The following is a 25,026-nucleotide window of genomic DNA, read 5'->3' as shown; positions in this document are numbered from 1 at the left end:
ATGCCCAGGGCAAATGCCTTGTTAGCCTCGCGGCTAAAAGACATGCCGTTTGGGCGGGCGATCTGCTGGGCTGCTGGGCGGGCGGCGAGGGAGCACTTTCCTCTGAGCTGTCTGCTCAGCTCCCTCGCGCGCCGCCCGCAGAGTGAGGCTGGGAGGCGGAATATGACGTCATATTCCGGCTCCGCCTCCCAGCCTCACTCTGCAGGCGGCGCGCGAGGGAGCGGAGCAGACAGCTCAGAGGAAAGTGCTCCCTCGCCGCCCGCCCAGCAGCCCAGCAGCCACTGGACCACCAGGGAGAAATAGCCCCCCCCCAGCATTCCCAAAGGTAAGGAGGCTGGGGGGGGTAAATTTAAAAAAAAATGTGTTAAATATAAATATGTGAGTGAGTATGTGTGTATGTCTGTTAGTGTGTGTGTGAATGTCTGTGTGTGTGTGTGTGTATGTCTGTTAGTGTGTGTGTGTGTGTATGTCTGTTAGTGTGTGTGTGTGTGTGTGTGTATGTATGTCTGTTATTGTGTATGTCTGTTAGTGTGTGTGGATGTATGTCTGTTAGTGTGTGTGTCTGCTAGTGTGTGTCTGTTAGTGAGTGTGAGTGTGTCAGTCAGTGTGTGTGTTTCTATTAGCGAGTGTGTGTTTCTGTTAGCTAGTGTATGCGTATCTGTAAGTGAATGTGTGTGTGTGTATTTAGAAGGCGGGGCGGGGGAAGGGTGGGGGTGGTGCGGGCGGGGGGAAGGGTTGGATGGGGGTGGCACGGGCGGGAGGGGGGCGCCTGAGTTTTGTCCTGCCTAGGGCAGCACAAAACCAGGATACACCACTGGGAGTGATGGCAAACTATTATATATTAATGGCACTGGCACTGTGTCGTACGTATTCATGATAAGCCATCGCTATTTAACCAGAAACACTAAATAGTAATACTGCAAATAAGGTACAACAGTATAGATTGTAAAATGAAAACCTAGAAATTGGAAATCAGATAGAAATAAACTTTACAGACAGCAAAGAAAAGAGTCCAATCGAGAGTATAATTTACAAACAACATAGCAAACAAAGCCCAGCTGGAACCAAGAGGCAATGTAAAAAGAGAGATGTACCGAGATCTACTAATTTACCTTTATAAATCACCGAGGACTCTTTAATTAGGATACAGACAGAATGGTGAAAAAGAAACCGAACGATGCTCAGAGTGAATGAATGAAATGATAACAGAGAACGAATGATCCAGTAACAGAGGAAGCCTGCACAGTATCTGTCTCAGTTGATAAATATGGGGGTTTGGTTACTTGGCTGATTAGTGCAGACACAGATCCCACAGTATTAACCAAACCCGTGCAATAAGTGCTGTAGATTGACCGGTGTACGCACAATTACTTTTTTAATCCCCAGCTATTACACTGCATGTACAATCTCCGTTAAATCATATACCATTTACACTGTGTCCGTCATTAAACTTTATGCTTGCATCATTACCTCAATCACGCCATTCAATGGCGCCACAGATAACAAAGTCTTAAATCACCCAGAATTGAGAAGATTGTAACCTCTCATCTACAATCACCGGGATATAACACACCGTGCCATGGGAGGTAAATGCATGTCTACATGTTTCTTTCATTGAAACTGTAAAGAACTCAAAATACTTTCAATATTAAAATAATCCATTAGCTTTCCCGCTATCATCTTTTACTGTACAGAGTATCTGTTATATGGCTGTACTACCTCAGCAGCGCAACTCATTTCAAACACGTTACGCCTGGACATACATTTATACCATCTCCTATCTTTAGTTACCGAAAGAGTCATGGGTTATGTTCTATTAAAAACGTCTTTGACAGCCTGGGATCAAAATGAGCTTCCGAAGACATGAACAACTGGAAAGAGACATTTTGTAATTTCTCGTTGATACCTATTGTGCCCCTGTTCCGACATGTATTGCTAGTATTGCTCTGTGTCTACTACCATTGTTGATATGCAATATACCAACTGTCAATCAAAAAAAAAAAAAGCCATTAGCTAATTAAATAAGAGGCTTATTTAAAGGAACACTATAGTCACCTAAATTACTTTAGCTAAATAAAGCAGTTTTAGTGTATAGATCATTCCCCTGCAATTTCACTGCTCAATTCACTGTCATTTAGGAGATAAATCACTTTGTTTCTGTTTATGCAGCCCTAGCCACACCTCCCCGGGCTATGATTGACAGAGCCTGCATGAAAAAATAATTGGTTTCACTTTCAAACAGATGTAATTTACATTAAATAATCATATCTCAATCTCTAAATTGAACCTTAATCACATACAGGGGGCTCTTGCAGGGTCTAGCAAGCTATTAACATAGCAGGGGATAAGAAAATCTTAATTAAACAGAACTTGCAATAAAGAAAGCCTAAATAGGGCTCTCTTTACAGGAAGTGTTTATGGAAGGCTGTGCAAGTCACATGCAGGGAGGTGTGACTAGGGTTCATAAACAAAGGGATTTAACTCCTAAATGGAAGAGGATTGAGCAGTGAGGCTGCAGGGGCATGTTCTATACAACAAAACTGCTTCATTAAGCTAAAGTTGTTCAGGTGACTATAGTGTCCCTTTAAAATAGATAGTGTCAGGGCCGCCATTAAACAGAATCCAGGTGCAGGCACTAGATTTTATCAGAGTTCATTTAGAAGAAAGCACAGCATAATTGCTGTATTAGAGTTTACTTGGACCTTCTTGGAATCACATTGCCCAGTACCCCATCGCTAGGATCCTGTACCTCGATAGTTCTCCAAGGTTCATAATCAATGCCAAGCTATCGGACTACTAACTGTTACAAACCCGTTCAAAGTCAGCCTCATTGTAAAAGCATCACCAGACTGACTAACCTCTCCTGCTATATAAACCAGTGTCAATACCGTTGTAACGGTTCATTAGAACTGGGTAACAGGAACCAAGGCTAACTGGTCATTAGCTTGGAATTCTGACCTGTCCCTCTAAGTCGCCCGTCCCTTCTCCTCCAGTACCATTGACCACAGTCACCTTCCAAGCGATAATTGACCCCTCTGCCTGCTCCAGTAACCATTTTAAAAAGATGACTTATTACCAGGGTTTATCAGGTTATCATCTGAAGTTTCTGGAATCCCCAACTTGACTATTCTACCAATATTGTGGTTTTTGGTTGTCCCCACCTTGACCTGTACAATAATAAATTAGTCTGATATATGGTCTTTGCTCTTTTTGCCTCTTCAGAGATATTTTGTTAAGCCCAGTAATACTACGGCCAATAATATATCTTTATCGATGTCCTACCGTCTTCTCGACAGTACCATTCAAATTGGAGTCTCAACGTATCCTAATACATTGGTTCACTCTCAATAAACCAAGCTATGGAACTGGCCAAACAGATGCTACTGTATTTTTATTGAACTAAAAGGCTCACTCAAAACAAAGTCACGGATAATAATCGTCGTTTTAAACTGAAACATCAGGAGTTTGAACCTTAGTGTACCCCAACGTGTCCATTATAAATTAACGGCTAATGCTTTATGATTGTAAGGTTTGATAACAGCTGCGTCTTCATAATTATTACATTTCCAAAGATAGATTGGACCATAGGGTGCACTTTCTTTTTCACAATCATATAGAAGAGAAAATGATTTCAGTAAATGGGTTACCCACAGAGAGCGTTGGGAGAAAGCAAGGTGTGTAGGAGTGCATTATTAGACAGAATGTGACATTCAATGAGGGGGAGCAGAGAAACTCAATGTTTCAGCTCCAATCATCAGAACATGCATTACACACTGTTTTATCATTCTGACCCCCTCCCTCCATCCCTCCATCCCCGGCCCTCTGCTGATTTAGCATCAAATCATCTGTTTTCATTCTCATGTTTTAAAAATCTATTTCTTTTCAATAATTAATAGAGGTAACCAGGGTGGCCTGTCAGACCAGAAATCCAGAAGCTAAATAAATGAGACCTGCAGTAATATCAGCTATTATAACAGATATTCAGTTTAAAAACAAACTAAACCAATAATTAGTTTCCTTTATCAAGTGAAAACTTACACTAATAAATTATCATAGAGGATGTAACTCATCTTAATACTGAATATTTACCCTCAAATAAAAAGATATAACAAAGTGCTATGTCGAAGGTTTTGCATGTGTGTATTGTATATATATTAGATATGGGACATATTACATGTGTATATTGTATATATATTAGATATGAGACATATTACATGTGTGCATTGTATATATATTAGATATGAGACATATTACATGTGTGTATTGTATATATATTAGATATGAGACATATTACATGCGTGTATTGTATATATATTAGATATGAGACATATTACATGCGTGTATTGTATATATATTAGATATGGGACATATTACATGTGTGTATTGTATATATATTAGATATGAGACATATTACATGCGTGTATTGTATATATATTAGATATGGGACATATTACATGTGTATATTGTATATATATTAGATATGAGACATATTACATGTGTGCATTGTGTATATATATTAGATATGGGACATATTACATGTGTGTATTGTATATATATATTAGATATGGGACATATTACATGTGTATATTGTATATATATTAGATATGAGACATATTACATGTGTGCATTGTGTATATATATTAGATATGGGACATATTACATGTGTGTATTGTATATATATTAGATCTGGGACATATTACATGTGTGTATTGTATATATATTAGATATGAGACATATTACATGCGTGTATTGTATATATATTATATATGGGACATATTACATGTGTGTATTGTATATATATTAAATCTGGGACATATTACATGTGTGTTTTGTATATATATTAGATATGGGACATATTACATGTGTGTATTGTATATATATTAGATATGGGACATATTACATGTGTATATTGTATATATATTAGATATGGGACATATTACATGTGTGTATTGTATATATATTAGATCTGGGACATATTACATGTGTATATTGTATATATATTAGATATGGGACATATTACATGTGTGCATTGTATATATATTAGATATGAGACATATTACATGCGTGTATTGTATATATATTATATATGGGACATATTACATGTGTGTATTGTATATATATTAGATCTGGGACATATTACATGTGTGTATTGTATATATATTATATATGGGACATATTACATGTGTGTATTGTATATATATTAGATCTGGGACATATTACATGTGTGTATTGTATATATATTATATATGAGACATATTACATGCGTGTATTGTATATATATATTAGATATGAGACATATTACATGTGTGCATTGTATATATATTATATATGGGACATATTACATGTGTGTATTGTATATATATTAGATATGAGACATATTACATGTGTGTTTTGTATATATATTAGATATGGGACATATTACATGTGTATATTGTATATATATTATATATGGGACATATTACATGTGTGTATTGTATATATATTAGATCTGGGACATATTACATGTGTGTTTTGTATATATATTAGATATGGGACATATTACATGTGTATATTGTATATATATTAGATATGAGACATATTACATGTGTGCATTGTATATATATATTAGATATGAGACATATTACATGTGTGTTTTGTATATATATTAGATATGGGACATATTACATGTGTGTATTGTATATATATTAGATATGAGACATATTACATGTGTGCATTGTGTATATATTAGATATGAGACATATTACATGTGTGCATTGTATATATATATTAGATATGAGACATATTACATGTGTGTTTTGTATATATATTAGATATGAGACATATTACATGTGTGCATTGTATATATATTAGATATGAGACATATTACATGTGTGCATTGTGTATATATATTAGATATGGGACATATTACATGTGTGTTTTGTATATATATTAGATATGGGACATATTACATGTGTGTATTGTATATATATTAGATATGAGACATATTACATGTGTGCATTGTGTATATATATTAGATATGGGACATATTACATGTGTGTATTGTATATATATTAGATATGAGACATATTACATGTGTGCATTGTATATATATTAGATATGAGACATATTACATGTGTGTTTTGTATACATATTAGATATGGGACATATTACATGTGTGTATTGTATACATATTAGATATGAGACATATTACATGTGTGCATTGTATATATATTAGATATGAGACATATTACATGTGTGTTTTGTATACATATTAGATATGGGACATATTACATGTGTGTATTGTATACATATTAGATATGGGACATATTACATGTGTATATTGTATATATATTAGATATGGGACATATTACATGTGTGTATTGTATATATATATTAGATATGGGACATATTACATGTGTGCATTTTATATATATTAGATATGAGACATATTACATGTGTGTATTGTATATATATTAGATATGGGACATATTACATGTGTGTATTGTATATATATTAGATATGGGACATATTACATGTGTATATTGTATATATATTAGATATGGGACATATTACATGTGTGTATTGTATACATATTAGATATGGGACATATTACATGTGTGTATTGTATATATATTAGATATGGGACATATTACATGTGTATATTGTATATATATTAGATATGGGACATATTACATGTGTGTATTGTATATATATATTAGATATGAGACATATTACATGTGTGCATTGTATATATATTAGATATGAGACATATTACATGTGTGTATTGTATACATATTAGATATGGGACATATTACATGTGTGTATTGTATATATATTAGATATGGGACATATTACATGTGTATATTGTATATATATTAGATATGGGACATATTACATGTGTGTATTGTATATATATATTAGATATGAGACATATTACATGTGTGCATTGTATATATATTAGATATGAGACATATTACATGTGTGTATTGTATACATATTAGATATGGGACATATTACATGTGTGTATTGTATATATATTAGATATGGGACATATTACATGTGTATATTGTATATATATTAGATATGAGACATATTACATGTGTGCATTGTATATATATTAGATATGGGACATATTACATGTGTGTTTTGTATATATATTAGATATGGGACATATTACATGTGTGTTTTGTATATATATTAGATATGGGACATATTACATGTGTGTATTGTATATATATTAGATATGGGACATATTACATGTGTATATTGTATATATATATTAGATATGAGACATATTACATGTGTGCATTGTATATATATTAGATATGGGACATATTACATGTGTGTTTTGTATATATATTAGATATGGGACATATTACATGTGTGTATTGTATATATATTAGATATGGGACATATTACATGTGTGTATTGTATATATATTAGATATGGGACATATTACATGTGTATATTGTATATATATTAGATATGGGACATATTACATGTGTGTATTGTATATATATATTAGATATGAGACATATTACATGTGTGCATTGTATATATATTAGATATGAGACATATTACATGTGTGTATTGTATACATATTAGATATGGGACATATTACATGTGTGTATTGTATATATATTAGATATGGGACATATTACATGTGTATATTGTATATATATTAGATATGAGACATATTACATGTGTGCATTGTATATATATTAGATATGGGACATATTACATGTGTGCATTGTATATATATTAGATATGGGACATATTACATGTGTGTTTTGTATATATATTAGATATGGGACATATTACATGTGTATATTGTATATATATATTAGATATGGGACATATTACATGTGTGTATTGTATATATATTAGATATGGGACATATTACATGTGTGTATTGTATATATATTAGATATGGGACATATTACATGTGTGTATTGTATATATATATTAGATATGGGACATATTACATGTGTGTATTGTATATATATTATATATGGGACATATTACATGTGTGTATTGTATATATATATTAGATATGGGACATATTACATGTGTGTATTGTATATATATTAGATATGGGACATATTACATGTGTGTATTGTATATATATTAGATATGGGACATATTACATGCGTGTATTGTATATATATTAGATATGGGACATATTACATGTGTATATTGTATATATATTAGATATGGGACATATTACATGTGTATATATATTAGATATGAGACATATTACATGTGTGTATTGTATATATATTAGATATGGGACATATTACATGTGTGTATTGTATATATATTAGATATGGGACATATTACATGCGTGTATTGTATATATATTAGATATGGGACATATTACATGTGTGTATTGTATATATATTAGATATGAGACATATTACATGTGTGTATTGTATACATATTAGATATGGGACATATTACATGTGTGTATTGTATATATATTAGATATGAGACATATTACATGTGTGCATTGTATATATATTAGATATGGGACATATTACATGTGTGTTTTGTATATATATTAGATATGGGACATATTACATGTGTATATTGTATATATATATTAGATATGGGACATATTACATGTGTGTATTGTATATATATTAGATATGGGACATATTACATGTGTGTATTGTATATATATTAGATATGGGACATATTACATGTGTGTATTGTATATATATATTAGATATGGGACATATTACATGTGTGTATTGTATATATATTATATATGGGACATATTACATGTGTGTATTGTATATATATATTAGATATGGGACATATTACATGTGTGTATTGTATATATATTAGATATGGGACATATTACATGCGTGTATTGTATATATATTAGATATGGGACATATTACATGCGTGTATTGTATATATATTAGATATGGGACATATTACATGTGTATATTGTATATATATTAGATATGGGACATATTACATGTGTATATTGTATATATATTAGATATGAGACATATTACATGTGTGTATTGTATATATATTAGATATGGGACATATTACATGTGTGTATTGTATATATATTAGATATGGGACATATTACATGCGTGTATTGTATATATATTAGATATGGGACATATTACATGTGTGTATTGTATATATATTAGATATGAGACATATTACATGTGTGTATTGTATACATATTAGATATGGGACATATTACATGTGTGTATTGTATATATATTAGATATGGGACATATTACATGCGTGTATTGTATATATATTAGATATGGGACATATTACATGTGTGTTTTGTATATATATTAGATATGGGACATATTACATGTGTGTATTGTATATATATTAGATATGAGACATATTACATGTGTGTATTGTATACATATTAGATATGGGACATATTACATGTGTGTATTGTATATATATTAGATATGGGACATATTACATGCGTGTATTGTATATATATTAGATATGGGACATATTACATGTGTGTTTTGTATATATATTAGATATGGGACATATTACATGTGTGTATTGTATATATATTAGATATGAGACATATTACATGTGTGTATTGTATATATATTAGATATGGGACATATTACATGCGTGTATTGTATATATATTAGATATGGGACATATTACATGTGTGTTTTGTATATATATTAGATATGGGACATATTACATGCGTGTATTGTATATATATTAGATATGGGACATATTACATGTGTGTTTTGTATATATATTAGATATGGGACATATTACATGTGTGTATTGTATATATATTAGATATGAGACATATTACATGTGTGTATTGTATATATATTAGATATGGGACATATTACATGCGTGTATTGTATATATATTAGATATGGGACATATTACATGTGTGTTTTGTATATATATTAGATATGGGACATATTACATGTGTGTTTTGTATATATATTAGATATGGGACATATTACATGCGTGTATTGTATATATATTAGATATGGGACATATTACATGTGTGTTTTGTATATATATTAGATATGGGACATATTACATGTGTGTATTGTATATATATTAGATATGAGACATATTACATGTGTGTATTGTATATATATTAGATATGGGACATATTACATGCGTGTATTGTATATATATTAGATATGGGACATATTACATGTGTGTTTTGTATATATATTAGATATGGGACATATTACATGTGTGTATTGTATATATATTAGATATGAGACATATTACATGTGTGTATTGTATATATATTAGATATGGGACATATTACATGTGTGTTTTGTATATATATTAGATATGGGACATATTACATGTGTGTATTGTATATATATTAGATATGAGACATATTACATGTGTGTATTGTATATATATTAGATATGGGACATATTACATGTGTGTTTTGTATATATATTAGATATGAGACATATTACATGTGTGCATTGTATATATATTAGATATGGGACATATTACATGTGTGTTTTGTATATATATTAGATATGGGACATATTACATGTGTGTTTTGTATATATATTAGATATGGGACATATTACATGCGTGTATTGTATATATATTAGATATGGGACATATTACATGTGTGTTTTGTATATATATTAGATATGGGACATATTACATGTGTGTATTGTATATATATTAGATATGAGACATATTACATGTGTGTATTGTATATATATTAGATATGGGACATATTACATGCGTGTATTGTATATATATTAGATATGGGACATATTACATGTGTGTTTTGTATATATATTAGATATGGGACATATTACATGTGTGTATTGTATATATATTAGATATGAGACATATTACATGTGTGTATTGTATATATATTAGATATGGGACATATTACATGTGTGTTTTGTATATATATTAGATATGAGACATATTACATGTGTGCATTGTATATATATTAGATATGAGACATATTACATGTGTGTATTGTATATATATTAGATATGGGACATATTACATGTGTGTTTTGTATATATATTAGATATGAGACATATTACATGTGTGCATTGTATATATATTAGATATGGGACATATTACATGTGTGTATTGTATATATATTAGATATGAGACATATTACATGTGTGTATTGTATATATATTAGATATGAGACATATTACATGTGTGTTTTGTATATATATTAGATATGAGACATATTACATGTGTGCATTGTATATATATTAGATATGGGACATATTACATGTGTGTTTTGTATATATATTAGATATGAGACATATTACATGTGTGTATTGTATATATATTAGATATGGGACATATTACATGTGTGTATTGTATATATATTAGATATGAGACATATTACATGTGTGTATTGTATATATATTAGATATGGGACATATTACATGTGTGTATTGTATATATATTAGATATGAGACATATTACATGTGTGCATTGTATATATATTAGATATGGGACATATTACATGTGTGTTTTGTATATATATTAGATATGAGACATATTACATGTGTGTTTTGTATATATATTAGATATGAGACATATTACATGTGTGTATTGTATATATATTAGATATGAGACATATTACATGTGTGTATTGTATATATATTAGATATGGGACATATTACATGTGTGTATTGTATATATATTAGATATGAGACATATTACATGTGTGTTTTGTATATATATTAGATATGAGACATATTACATGTGTGTATTGTATATATATTAGATATGAGACATATTACATGTGTGTTTTGTATATATATTAGATATGAGACATATTACATGTGTGTATTGTATATATATTAGATATGAGACATATTACATGTGTGTATTGTATATATATTAGATATGGGACATATTACATGTGTGTATTGTATATATATTAGATATGGGACATATTACATGTGTGTATTGTATATATATTAGATATGGGACATATTACATGTGTGTATTGTATATATATTAGATATGAGACATATTACATGTGTGTTTTGTATATATATTAGATATGAGACATATTACATGTGTGTTTTGTATATATATTAGATATGAGACATATTACATGTGTGCATTGTATATATATTAGATATGGGACATATTACATGTGTGTTTTGTATATATATTAGATATGAGACATATTACATGTGTGTATTGTATATATATTAGATATGGGACATATTACATGTGTGTATTGTATATATATTAGATATGGGACATATTACATGTGTGTATTGTATATATATTAGATATGGGACATATTACATGTGTGTATTGTATATATATTAGATATGGGACATATTACATGTGTGTATTGTATATATATTAGATATGGGACATATTACATGTGTGTATTGTATATATATTAGATATGAGACATATTACATGTGTGTTTTGTATATATATTAGATATGAGACATATTACATGTGTGTTTTGTATATATATTAGATATGAGACATATTACATGTGTGCATTGTATATATATTAGATATGGGACATATTACATGTGTGTTTTGTATATATATTAGATATGAGACATATTACATGTGTGTATTGTATATATATTAGATATGGGACATATTACATGTGTGTATTGTATATATATTAGATATGGGACATATTACATGTGTGTATTGTATATATATTAGATATGGGACATATTACATGTGTGTATTGTATATATATTAGATATGGGACATATTACATGTGTGTATTGTATACATATTAGATATGGGACATATTACATGTGTGTATTGTATACATATTAGATATGAGACATATTACATGTGTGTATTGTATATATATTAGATATGGGACATATTACATGTGTGTATTGTATATATATTAGATATGGGACATATTACATGTGTGTATTGTATATATATTAGATATGAGACATATTACATGTGTGTATTGTATATATATTAGATATGGGACATATTACATGTGTGTATTGTATATATATTAGATATGAGACATATTACATGTGTGTATTGTATATATATTAGATATGGGACATATTACATGTGTGTATTGTATATATATTAGATATGGGACATATTACATGTGTGTATTGTATATATATTAGATATGAGACATATTACATGTGTGTTTTGTATATATATTAGATATGGGACATATTACATGTGTGTTTTGTATATATATTAGATATGAGACATATTACATGTGTGCATTGTATATATATTAGATATGAGACATATTACATGTGTGTATTGTATATATATTAGATATGGGACATATTACATGTGTGTATTGTATATATATTAGATATGGGACATATTACATGTGTGCATTGTATATATATTAGATATGGGACATATTACATGTGTGTTTTGTATATATATTAGATATGGGACATATTACATGTGTGTATTGTATACATATTAGATATGGGACATATTACATGTGTGTTTTGTATATATATTAGATATGGGACATATTACATGTGTGTTTTGTATACATATTAGATATGGGACATATTACATGTGTGTATTGTATACATATTAGATATGGGACATATTACATGTGTGTTTTGTATATATATTAGATATGGGACATATTACATGTACAATATGTTTCATCTCAATAGAAATGTAGATATAGACTATTCGCCAAACAGTGAATTGAAAACCAAACCCCAAACTGCCAATTTGTGAATATTCCTCAGTAGTTACAGCTTCAATATGAAAGCCTGCATTTTGCAACGTATTATTTTGTTTACCACTAATAAATGCGTGTATGGTTTTATTGTTATTCTGTGTTTTCGGACTGGATCTGATTGGATGTTGACTGTGCCAGTGTTGTCTGGTAAATAGGTCCATTTATTGAATCATACAGAAATATTGAGAATATTAGAGAGATACAAATATTCTCTGCCCTAGATTAATAAAGGTTACATACAAGAGGTATGGTCTATCCCAGACCATGTGCTAAGTAGGGATTTCATGTTAGAGCTTTCTAATTAAGACGATATGATGTCTATGTGGACACTCTGGTCACCTAAAGCTGCTTTACTTGTTGAAGTGGTTGAGGGGTTAAATTCAAGTCCCCTTTGGCGTATTTTACAAATTAAAGCTGCACTTATAAGGTATACCCTGTGTACGCAGGGCTTCTCTGTGGGAAGCATTGGATCGGGCAGAGATTAATAGTATTGATCTCACCGCAGGAGGTCTGGCTTGGGAGCAGAGACTGGAGAGTTAAATCTCAAATAAAGGGTCACGTGTTCATGCAGGCATTAAATGGCCATTCGGAAAAAAAATGGAGTCAGTAAAGGATCCATAATTTACTCACGTTATGTCACCAAGAATTAGCAAATATTTAATGACTATGCAGGTGTCCACCCAACCCCTATGGGTCCCTGTAATGATCAGATCCCTTACCGGAGCACTGACGGTATGGATTGTATCTGGACGTGGTCCCTGATCACATCTATCCCTAACTGAAATAGCCACTGATGGGACATCTCAAGGCCTTACTCACCAAATCCAAGGAGCCAGATTTGGTCATTCTAGGATTCTGCTAATCTCAGCAGGAACCCTTCATCACGGAGATGCGGGTGGAATCTCGCAGGTTCTAGTCAAGGTAAGTCTACATGACAGACATAGTACAGGGCAACCAGGTCAGGGACAGAATGGGGGATGCTCATCCATGATGTCACTGGCCTTTCCTAAACCAATACTGTACCATGAGATCTAACAGAGAGAGGAATACTGCCACAGCTATACTATGGCGTCACGTGAATCTTCTGCAACTTTCAATAGCATTTTGCAATATCGCTGTGTATTAAAGATACACTATCGAACCTATATTCCTAACTCTATAGTGCCCCTGGCCCTAAGTCTATATCCCCCCCCAATAAAAAGAAAAAAAAGAAAAGTAATTGTTCATATCTTCACCTCCCGCTTCAGACATGGCCACCTCTGCGATGGTCTAATTCTATGCTCTTCATCCATTCAATGTTTGTGTATGAGACTGAGTTCTACTCATTATTCTAATTAAATCAAAGAAGGATCAGAGGAGCCCTTTAACCTGCAGGATTTAAATGGCAAAATCACAGCACTGAGATGAGTGGTCTATGTTTGTTTTCATTCCATGTCACTCATTTCAGGATGTCTCTGTAGTGCACGAACGCTGTATTTATTTCTGGGTTTTTAGTGCTTACAAATCTTTAGATTTTTTACATCTTTCTAGTTTTGGCGTTAGATTTCGCTAATATCACCGGGACAAACAATGCCATTATTTTATTCCTTCCCCGACACTGGATCCTCTTGATGTAAGTGGTTGGACAAAGCTCTGAATTTGGCCGTTCAGTTTACCAGAACAAACTCTGCTTGCTGCTAAGTGCTCTTGTCACTAATGACCTTGAGATAAATAAATCTTCTCGTGGCCCAAGGTCATTCATACCATGTGCTGATCTGGATCACCTTGTGAAATGCAGTACAGAACTGATCAATCCATTCTGTGGCATTATGCGGCACTTGCCTTAATCGAGGATTGATTAAAAAACCTGAATACTGATTTTTTTACCAGAAAAAATTGCTCGCCTAATTAAGCCTAATTTTTGCAATTCTGTTTTTAATTTACCACAATTTAATGCTTAGTGAAAGCCTCCTTAGACGTTATCAAAATGTAACCATTTGATACAAATTGTATTAAAGAGATTGAACAGAAGTTGTTGTTTTTTCATTTCTCTCTCTCTCTCTATATATATATATATATATATATATATATATATATATTTATATACACACAAACGTGTTTGTTATTGAATTTAGCTCTATATACCACAAACATATATCATAATGACTACAGTACGAGTAAAGGTCCTAATGAATTATAAAATACACAATATTGCGTTTTGTGACTAAATGTATGAGATTTACTGTCATTTATCGATCTTGGAAGCCTCAAAGGTTGAGATGGCCAGGAACTGGGTGACCTCTGGACTCATAGAAACATAGAATGTAACGGCAGATAAGAACCATTCGGCCCATCTAGTCTGCCCAGTTTTCTAAATACTTTCATTAGTCCCTGGCATTATCTTATAGTTAGGATAGCCTTATGCCTATCCCACGCATGCTTAAACTCCTTTACTGTGTTAACCTCTACCACTTCAGCTGGAAGGCTATTCCATGCATCCAGTACCCTCTCAGTAAAGTAATACTTCCTGATATTATTTTTAAACCTTTGTCCCTCTAATTTAAGACTATGTCCTCTTGTTGTGGTAGTTTTTCTTCTTTTAAATATAGTCTCCTCCTTTACTGTGTTGATTCCCTTTATGTATTTAAATGTTTCTATCATATCCCCCCTGTCTCGTCTTTCCTCCAAGCTATACATGTTAAGATCCTTTAACCTTTCCTGGTAAGTTTTATCCTGCAATCCATGAACCAGTTTAGTAGCCCTTCTCTGAACTCTCTCTAAGGTATCAATATCCTTCTGGAGATCTCCAGTACTGCGTACAATACTCCAAGTGAGGTCTCACCAGTGTTCTGTACAATGGCATGAGCACTTCCCTCTTTCTACTGCTAATACCTCTCCCTATACAACCCAGCATTCTGCTAGCATTTCCTGCTGCTCTATTACATTGTCTGCCTACCTTTAAGTCATCAGAAATAATCACCCCTAAATCCCTTTCCTCAGATGTTGAGGTTAGGACTCTATCAAATATTCTGTACTCTGCCCTTGGGTTTTTACGTCCAATATGCATTATCTTGCAATTATCCACATTAAATGTCAGTTGCCACAACTCTGACCATTTTTCTAGTTTATCTAAATCATTAGCCATTTGGCTTATCCCTCCTGGAACATCAACCCTGTTACATATCTTAGTATCATCCGCAAAAAGACACACCTTACCATCAAGACCTTCTGCAATATCACTAATAAAAATATTAAAGAGAATGGGTCCAAGTACAGATCCCTGAGGTACCCCACTGGTGACAAGCCCAAGCTTCGAATATACTCCATTGACTACAACCCTCTGTTGCCTGTCACTCAGCCACTGCCTTACCCATTCAACAATATTGGAATCCAAACTCAAAGATTGCAGTTTATTGATAAGCCTTCTATGTGCAACAGTGTCAAAAGCCTTACTGAAATCTAGGTAAGCAATGTCTACTGCACCACCCTGATCTATTATTTTAGTTACCCAATCAAAAAAAAAATCAATAAGATTAGTGTCAGGACGAACCTGTGGCCCAACATGCAAAAATAAGTAAAACACGTAACAAAGACAAACAGTAACAACGTATTACCGGGCCTTAGAATGACCGGAATTAACATTACAGAATAAACCGTCATGAGCCGAGGTCAGGAATACAGAAAGGAACACATACGGTAAGAACAAAGCCAAAGGTCCGGGAAAGTCAAGCCAAGAACAAAAAACAAACAGAATCAGTAACGCACTCTTGGATAACCAACAGGATGGAAACACGACAGGGCACTGAACAACTGCAGGTTTGGGTTTAAATAACCCAGTAAACCCTGATATTGGCTGATTTTGGTCACATGACCCCAGACGCTGCCCGCACGTTCACATTACTATTGACGTTATTGTGGGCGGCGTTACTATATACCGCCGCCTTGCAGCAGGCCAGCATCCTTCCCAACGCTGGACCCGGACGCTGTATTAAGGAGTGCACGGAAGGAGAAGCTCTGGAGGTAAGGAGTAACCACTCCCTCCTTTAGTGTGATCACACCGATCAGATGCAGAACACAACCCTCTGGAGGAAACTCATGGGGAACAAAGACTCGAAATATTGTCCTACCCTCTGGGCCCTTCACCATGACAACTCCAGTGATTTGAAGTGGTTATGGTGCATGCTCAAATTGCTGCAAATATAGAGACAATACACTTTATTCCCAAAGGTGTAAGACCACATTTAGTTGTATCATTAGCCAGTCTGGACCAGGAGTTCTAGAAAGGCTAATGTTAAAGGGACATTGTAGGCACCCAGATCACTTCTGCTCATTCATGTGGTCTGGGTGCAATGTCCCTTTAACCCTGCAATGGTAATTATTGCAGTTTCTGAGACAGCCACTAGAGGCACTTCTGAGTGACTAGGATAATTTTGGTCGGCTTACTGATACTGGACACCCTCTTGCTATGGGGGGACTTGGAGGGGAGGTGTGCGAGAGAGCTATAGTGTTTGAAATACAACTTTGTATTCCTAGCCCAGTGTGTGTGTGTGTGTGTGTGTGTGTCTGTGTGTGTGTGTGTGTGTGTGTGTCTGTGTGTGTGTGTGAGAGTGTGTGTGATACCACGTGTTTCTCTTTAGGAATGAATATGAACATTCAGACAGACACATATGGAGCTCAGAATGTCTGATACAATGTAAGTAAACGGGAAGAGAGTCTCCCAGCACAATATGGATTTTTGAGCAGTGCTGGCTGCGTGCTGTTACTGTCACTGCATGCAGGATGTTCTGGGCCTGGTGCAGGATACATAATGCAGTGCTGGCTTTGTGCTGTTACTGTCACTGCATGCAGGATGTTCTGGGCCTGGTGCTTGATATATAATACAGTGCTGGCTGCGTGCTGTTACTGTCACTGCATGCAGGATGTTCTGGGCCTGGTGCAGGATACATAATGCAGTGCTGGCTGTGTGCTGTTACTGTCACTGCATGCAGGATGTTCTGGGCCTGGTGCAGGATACATAATGCAGTGCTGGCTGCGTGCTGTTACTGTCACTGCATGCAGGATGTTCTGGGCCTGGTGCAGGATACATAATGCAGTGCTGGCTGCGTGCTGTTACTGTCACTGCATGCAGGATGTTCTGGGCCTGGTGCAGGATACATAATGCAGTGCTTGCTGTGTGCTGTTACTGTCACTGCATGCAGGATGTTCTGGGCCTGGTGCAGGATATATAATACAGTGCTGGCTGCGTGCTGTTACTGTCACTGCATGCAGGATGTTCTGGGCCTGGTGCAGGATACATAATGCAGTGCTGGCTGTGTGCTGTTACTGTCACTGCATGCAGGATGTTCTGGGCCTGGTGCAGGATACATAATGCAGTGCTGGCTGCGTGCTGTTACTGCATGCAGGATGTTCTGGGCCTGGTGCAGGATACATAATGCAGTGCTGGCTGCGTGCTGTTACTGTCGCTGCATGCAGGATGTTCTGGGCCTGGTGCAGGATACATAATGCAGTGCTGGCTGCGTGCTGTTACTGTCGCTGCATGCAGGATGTTCTGGGCCTGGTGCAGGATACATAATGCAGTGCTGGCTGCGTGCTGTTACTGTCACTGCATGCAGGATGTTCTGGGCCTGGTGCAGGATATATAATACAGTGCTGGCTGCGTGCTGTTACTGTCACTGCATGCAGGATGTTCTGGGCCTGGTGCAGGATACATAATGCAGTGCTGGCTGTGTGCTGTTACTGTCACTGCATGCAGGATGTTCTGGGCCTGGTGCAGGATACATAATGCAGTGCTGGCTGCGTGCTGTTACTGTCACTGCATGCAGGATGTTCTGGGCCTGGTGCAGGATACATAATGCAGTGCTGGCTGTGTGCTGTTACTGTCGCTGCCTATTGAGACATCCAGTGATCAGGTAGCAAACAGGGTGTGATTCTCTCAGAATGTACACCTCTCACCCCATGCTGTGCAGTATACTGATGTATATAACGTAACACCTCTGTCTGTCACATACATACTGCGCTCTGCATGCGCTGGACCGGCCACACAGAGAGCTGGGAGTTCTGGTTCACAAAAAGGAAATTATTTATATTTGCCCCATGGACTAAATGTATTGTCTCTTCAAGGTGTATGCACTGAATTAGAGTAAGAATTGTAATTAAAATAGGAAACTGTACACTACTACTGTAACCAGCACTGCATAATACAGAGACTGTCACTGCGACCTGCACTGCATAATACACGGACTGTCACTGCAGCTAGCACTGCATAATACAGAGACTGTCACTGCGACCTGCATAATACAGAGACTGTCACTGCGACCTGCACTGCATAATACACAGACTGTCACTGCAGCTAGCACTGCATAATACAGAGACTGTCACTGCGACCTGCATAATACATAGACTGTCACTGCAACCTGCACTGCATAATACACAGATGGTCACTGCAGCTAGCACTGCATAATACAGAGACTGTCACTGCACCCAGCACTGCATAATACAGAGACTGTCACTACACCCAGCACTGCACAATACACAGACTGTCACTGCACCCAGCACTGCATAATACACAGACTGTCACTGCACCCAGCACTGCATAATACAGAGACTGTCACTGCAACCAGCACTGCATAATACAGAGACTGTCACTGCACCCAGCACTGCATAATACAGAGACTGTCACTGCACCCAGCACTGCATAATACAGAGACTGTCACTGCACCCAGCACTGCATAAAACAGAGACTGTCACTGCACCCAGCACTGCATAACACAGAGACTGTCACTGCACCCAGCACTGCATAATACAGAGACTGTCACTGCACCCAGCACTGCATAATACAGAGACTGTCACTGCACTCAGCACTGCATAATATACATACTGCCACTGCAACCTGCACTGCATAATACACAGACTGTCACTGCACCCAGCACTGCATAATACAGAGACTGTCACTGCACCCAGCACTGCATAATACAGAGACTGTCACTGCAACCAACACTGCATAATACAGAGACTGATTGCACCCTGCACTGCATAATACACAGAATGTCACTGCGACCTGCACTGCATAATACACAGACTAACCGTCACTGCGACCTGCACTGCATAATACAGAGACTGTCACTGCACCCAGCACTGCATGATACACAGACTGTCACTGCACCCAGCACTGCATAATACAGAGACTGTCACTACACCCAGCACTGCATAATACAGAGACTGTCACTGCACCCAGCACTGAATAATACACAGACTGTCACTGCACCCAGCACTGCATAATACACAGACTGTCACTACACCCAGCACTGCATAATACAGAGACTGTCACTGCACCCAGCACTGCATAATACACAGACTGTCACTACACCCAGCACTGCATAATACAGAGACTGTCACTGCAACCAACACTGCATAATACAGAGACTGATTGCACCCTGCACTGCATAATACACATACTGTCACTGCACCCTGCACTGCATAATACACAGACCGTCACTGCGACCTGCACTGCATAATACACAGACTAACCGTCACTGCGACCTGCACTGCATAATACAGAGACTGTCACTACACCCAGCACTGCATAATACAGAGACTGTCACTGCACCCAGCACTGAATAATACACAGACTGTCACTGCACCCAGCACTGCATAATACACAGACTGTCACTACACCCAGCACTGCATAATACAGAGACTGTCACTGCACCCAGCACTGCATAATACACAGACTGTCACTGCGACCTGCACTGCATAATACACAGACTGTCACTGCGACCTGCACTGCATAATACAGAGACTGTCACTGCACCCAGCACTGCATAATACACAGGCTGTCACTACACCCAGCACTGCATAATACAGAGACTGTCACTGCACCCAGCACTGCATAATACACAGACTGTCACTGTGACCTGCACTGCATAATACAGAGACTGTGACTGCACCCTGCACTGCATAATACAGAGACTGTCACTGCGACCTGCACTGTATAATACACAGACTGTCACTGCACCCAGCACTGCATAATACAGAGACTGTCACTGCACCCAGCACTGCATAATACACAGACTGTCACTGCGACCTGCACTGCATAATACACAGACTGTCACTGCAACCTGCACTGCATAATACAGAGAATGTCAGTGCACCCAGCACTGCATAATACACAGGCTGTCACTGCACCCAGCACTGCATAATACACAGACTGTCACTGCGACCTGCACTGCATAATACACAGACTGTCACTGCGACCTGCACTGCATAATACACAGGCTGTCACTGCACCCAGCACTGCATAATACAGAGACTGTCACTAGACCCAGCACTGCATAATACAGAGACTGTCACTGCACCCAGCACTGCATAATACTCAGACTGTCACTACACCCAGCACTGCATAATACAGAGACTGTCACTGCACCCAGCACTGCATAATACACAGACTGTCACTGCGACCTGCACTGCATAATACACACCCTGTCACTGCGACCTACACTGCATAATACAGAGACTGTCACTGCACCCAGCACTGCATAATACAGAGACTGTCACTGCACCCAGCACTGCATAATACACAGACTGTCACTGCGACCTGCACTGCATAATACACACACTGTCACTGCGACCTACACTGCATAATACAGATACTGTCACTGCACCCAGCACTGCATAATACAGAGACTGTCACTGCGACCTGCACTGTATAATACACAGACTGTCACTGCACCCAGCACTGCATAATACACAGACTAACCATCACTGCACCCAGCCCTCCATAATACAGAGACTGTCACTGCACCCAGCACTGCATAATACACAGACTAACCGTCACTGCGACCTGCACTGCATAATACACAGACTGTCACTGCACCCAGCACTGCATAATACACAGACTGTCACTGCGACCTGCACTGGATAATACACAGACTAACCGTCACTGCGACCTGCACTGCATAATACACAGACTGTCACTGCACCCAGCACTGCATAATACAGAGACTGTCACTGCACCCAGCACTGCATAATACACAGATTGTCAGTGCACCCAGCACTGCATAATACACAGACTAACCGTCACAGCGACCTGCACTGCATAATACAGAGCCTGTCACTGCACCCAGCACTGCATAATACACAGACTGTCACTGTGACCTGCACTGGATAATACACAGACTGTCACTGCGACCTGCACTGCATAATACACAGACTGTCACTGCGACCTGCACTGCATAATACACAGACTGTCACTGCACCCAGCACTGCATAATACACAGACTGTCACTGCGACCTGCACTGCATAATAATAATGGGTAATATCCCAAACCCACTGACAGTATGGGGTAATATATCAAAACCACTCACACTATGGGGTAATATCCCAAACCCACACTAACTATGGGGTAATATCCCAAACCTACTGACACTATGGGGTAATATCCCAACCCCACTCACACTATGGGGTAATATCCCAAACCCACTGACCCTATGGGGTAATATCCCAAACCCACGGACACTATGGGGTAATATATCAAACCCACTCAAACTATGGGGTAATATCCCAAACCCACTCATACTATGGGGTAATATCCCAAACCCACTGACACTATGGGGTAATATATCAAACCGACTGACACTATGGGGTAATATCCTAAACCCACTGACACTATGGGGTAATATTCCAAACCCACTCACACTATGGGCTAATATCCCAAACCCACTGACACTATGGGCTAATATCCCAAACCCACACTAACTATGGGGTAATATCCCAAACCCACTGACACTATGGGTTAATATCCCAAACCCACTGACACTATGGGTTAATATCCCAAACCCACTGACATTATGGGGTAATATCCCAAACCCACTCACACTATGAGGTAATATCCCAAACCCACTGACACTATGAGGTAATATCCCAAACCCACTCTAAATATGGGGTAATATCCCCAAACTACTCCCACTGTGGGGTAATATCCCAAACCCACTGACACTATGATGTAATATCCCAAACCCACTCTAACTATGGGGCAATATCCCAAACCCACTATGGGGTAATATCCCAAACCCACTGACACTATGAGGTAATATCCCAAACACACTCTAACTATGAGGTAATATCCCAAACCCACTCCAACTATGGGGTAATATCCCAAACCCACTATGGGGTAATATCCCACACCCACTGACACTATGGGGTAATATCCCAAACCCACACTAACTATGGGGTAATATCCCAAACCCACTGACACTATGGGGTAATATCCCAAACCCACACTAACTATGGGGTAATATCCCAAACCCACTGACACTATGGGGTAATATCCCAAACCCACTCACACTATGGGGTAATATCCCAAACCTACTGACACTATGGGGTAATATCCCAAACCCACTCACACTATGGGGTAATATCCCAAACCTACTGACACTATGGGGTAATATCCCAAACCCACACTAACTATGGGGTAATATCCCAAACCCACACTAACTATGGGGTAATACCCCAAACCCACTCACACTATGGGGTAATAGACACAATATAGAGAAATACCCACACCCCACATACTGTATGATAAAACACCTTGGTCCCATTAACCCAAGATGCAGAATTAGGATGAGATCCAGTGTAAGAAAACAGACTGCCTGCTGGCATTCACATGGTGCCATGCCAGGCACTCAGCAATCAGATGGTTAAATGAGTAAATTGAGACGACACAGGAGTTAAAGGCAGAGTTTTGCCCTGCAGTCCCTCAGTAGTGATGGTGTTTGCAGCATCTTACCTGCAGCCTGGACCTCCCTGACAGACATGATGCAGCTGATGCAGTAAGTCTGACTCCCAGTGCAGTATTCAGGGCTGTGACATCAGCCTGTCCTACCTCCCCCTTTAATAGCTCCTTCCCTCCCAGCCTCTCCCACACAATGCTGGCTTCCTCACTGTCCTGTGTGTTACTGTAGCACTGCAGTGTGCCCCTCCCTCCCAGCTTCCAAATCCTGCTCCCCTGCTTCCCCCACCCCTTACACACAGTCCTGATTAGGATTCCTGACCAGTCCTACCTTGCATCCTCTGCCCCCCCCCCACCATTCATTACACCCAGTCCTGACCAGTCATACCTTGCTCCCCCTGCCCCCCCACCATTCATTACACCCAGTCCTGACCAGTCCTACCTTGCTCCCTCTGCCCCCCCACCATTCCTTACACCCAGTCCTGACCAGTCCTACATGGCTCCCCCTGCCCCCCCCACCATTCATTACACCCAGTCCTGACCAGTCCTACCTTGCTCCCCCTGCCCCCCCACCATTCATTACACCCAGTCCTGACCAGTCCTACCTTGCTCCCCCTG

The 25,026-nt window shown here is 37.0% G+C and overlaps 1 protein-coding gene across 2 annotated transcripts in view; it reads right to left on the bottom strand.

Moving 5' to 3' along the window:
- Positions 1-24,612, bottom strand: part of HSPA12A (heat shock protein family A (Hsp70) member 12A) — an 87,443-nt gene extending 62,831 nt beyond the window's left edge. For both annotated transcript variants that reach the window (XM_063434938.1, XM_063434937.1), the window contains exon 1: positions 24,466-24,612. In XM_063434938.1, the coding sequence (XP_063291008.1) occupies positions 24,466-24,493 (28 nt within the window). In that variant the 5' untranslated portion in view covers positions 24,494-24,612. The remainder of the gene's footprint in view (positions 1-24,465) is intronic.
- Between the last annotated feature and the right edge of the window lie 414 nt (positions 24,613-25,026).

The sequence above is a fragment of the Pelobates fuscus genome, chromosome 10 (assembly GCF_036172605.1).
Source record: "Pelobates fuscus isolate aPelFus1 chromosome 10, aPelFus1.pri, whole genome shotgun sequence".
Classification (NCBI taxonomy): domain Eukaryota; kingdom Metazoa; phylum Chordata; class Amphibia; order Anura; family Pelobatidae; genus Pelobates; species Pelobates fuscus.
Note: the sequence above shows the minus strand (reverse complement) of the source record. Positions and strands in the feature narration are given on the sequence as shown.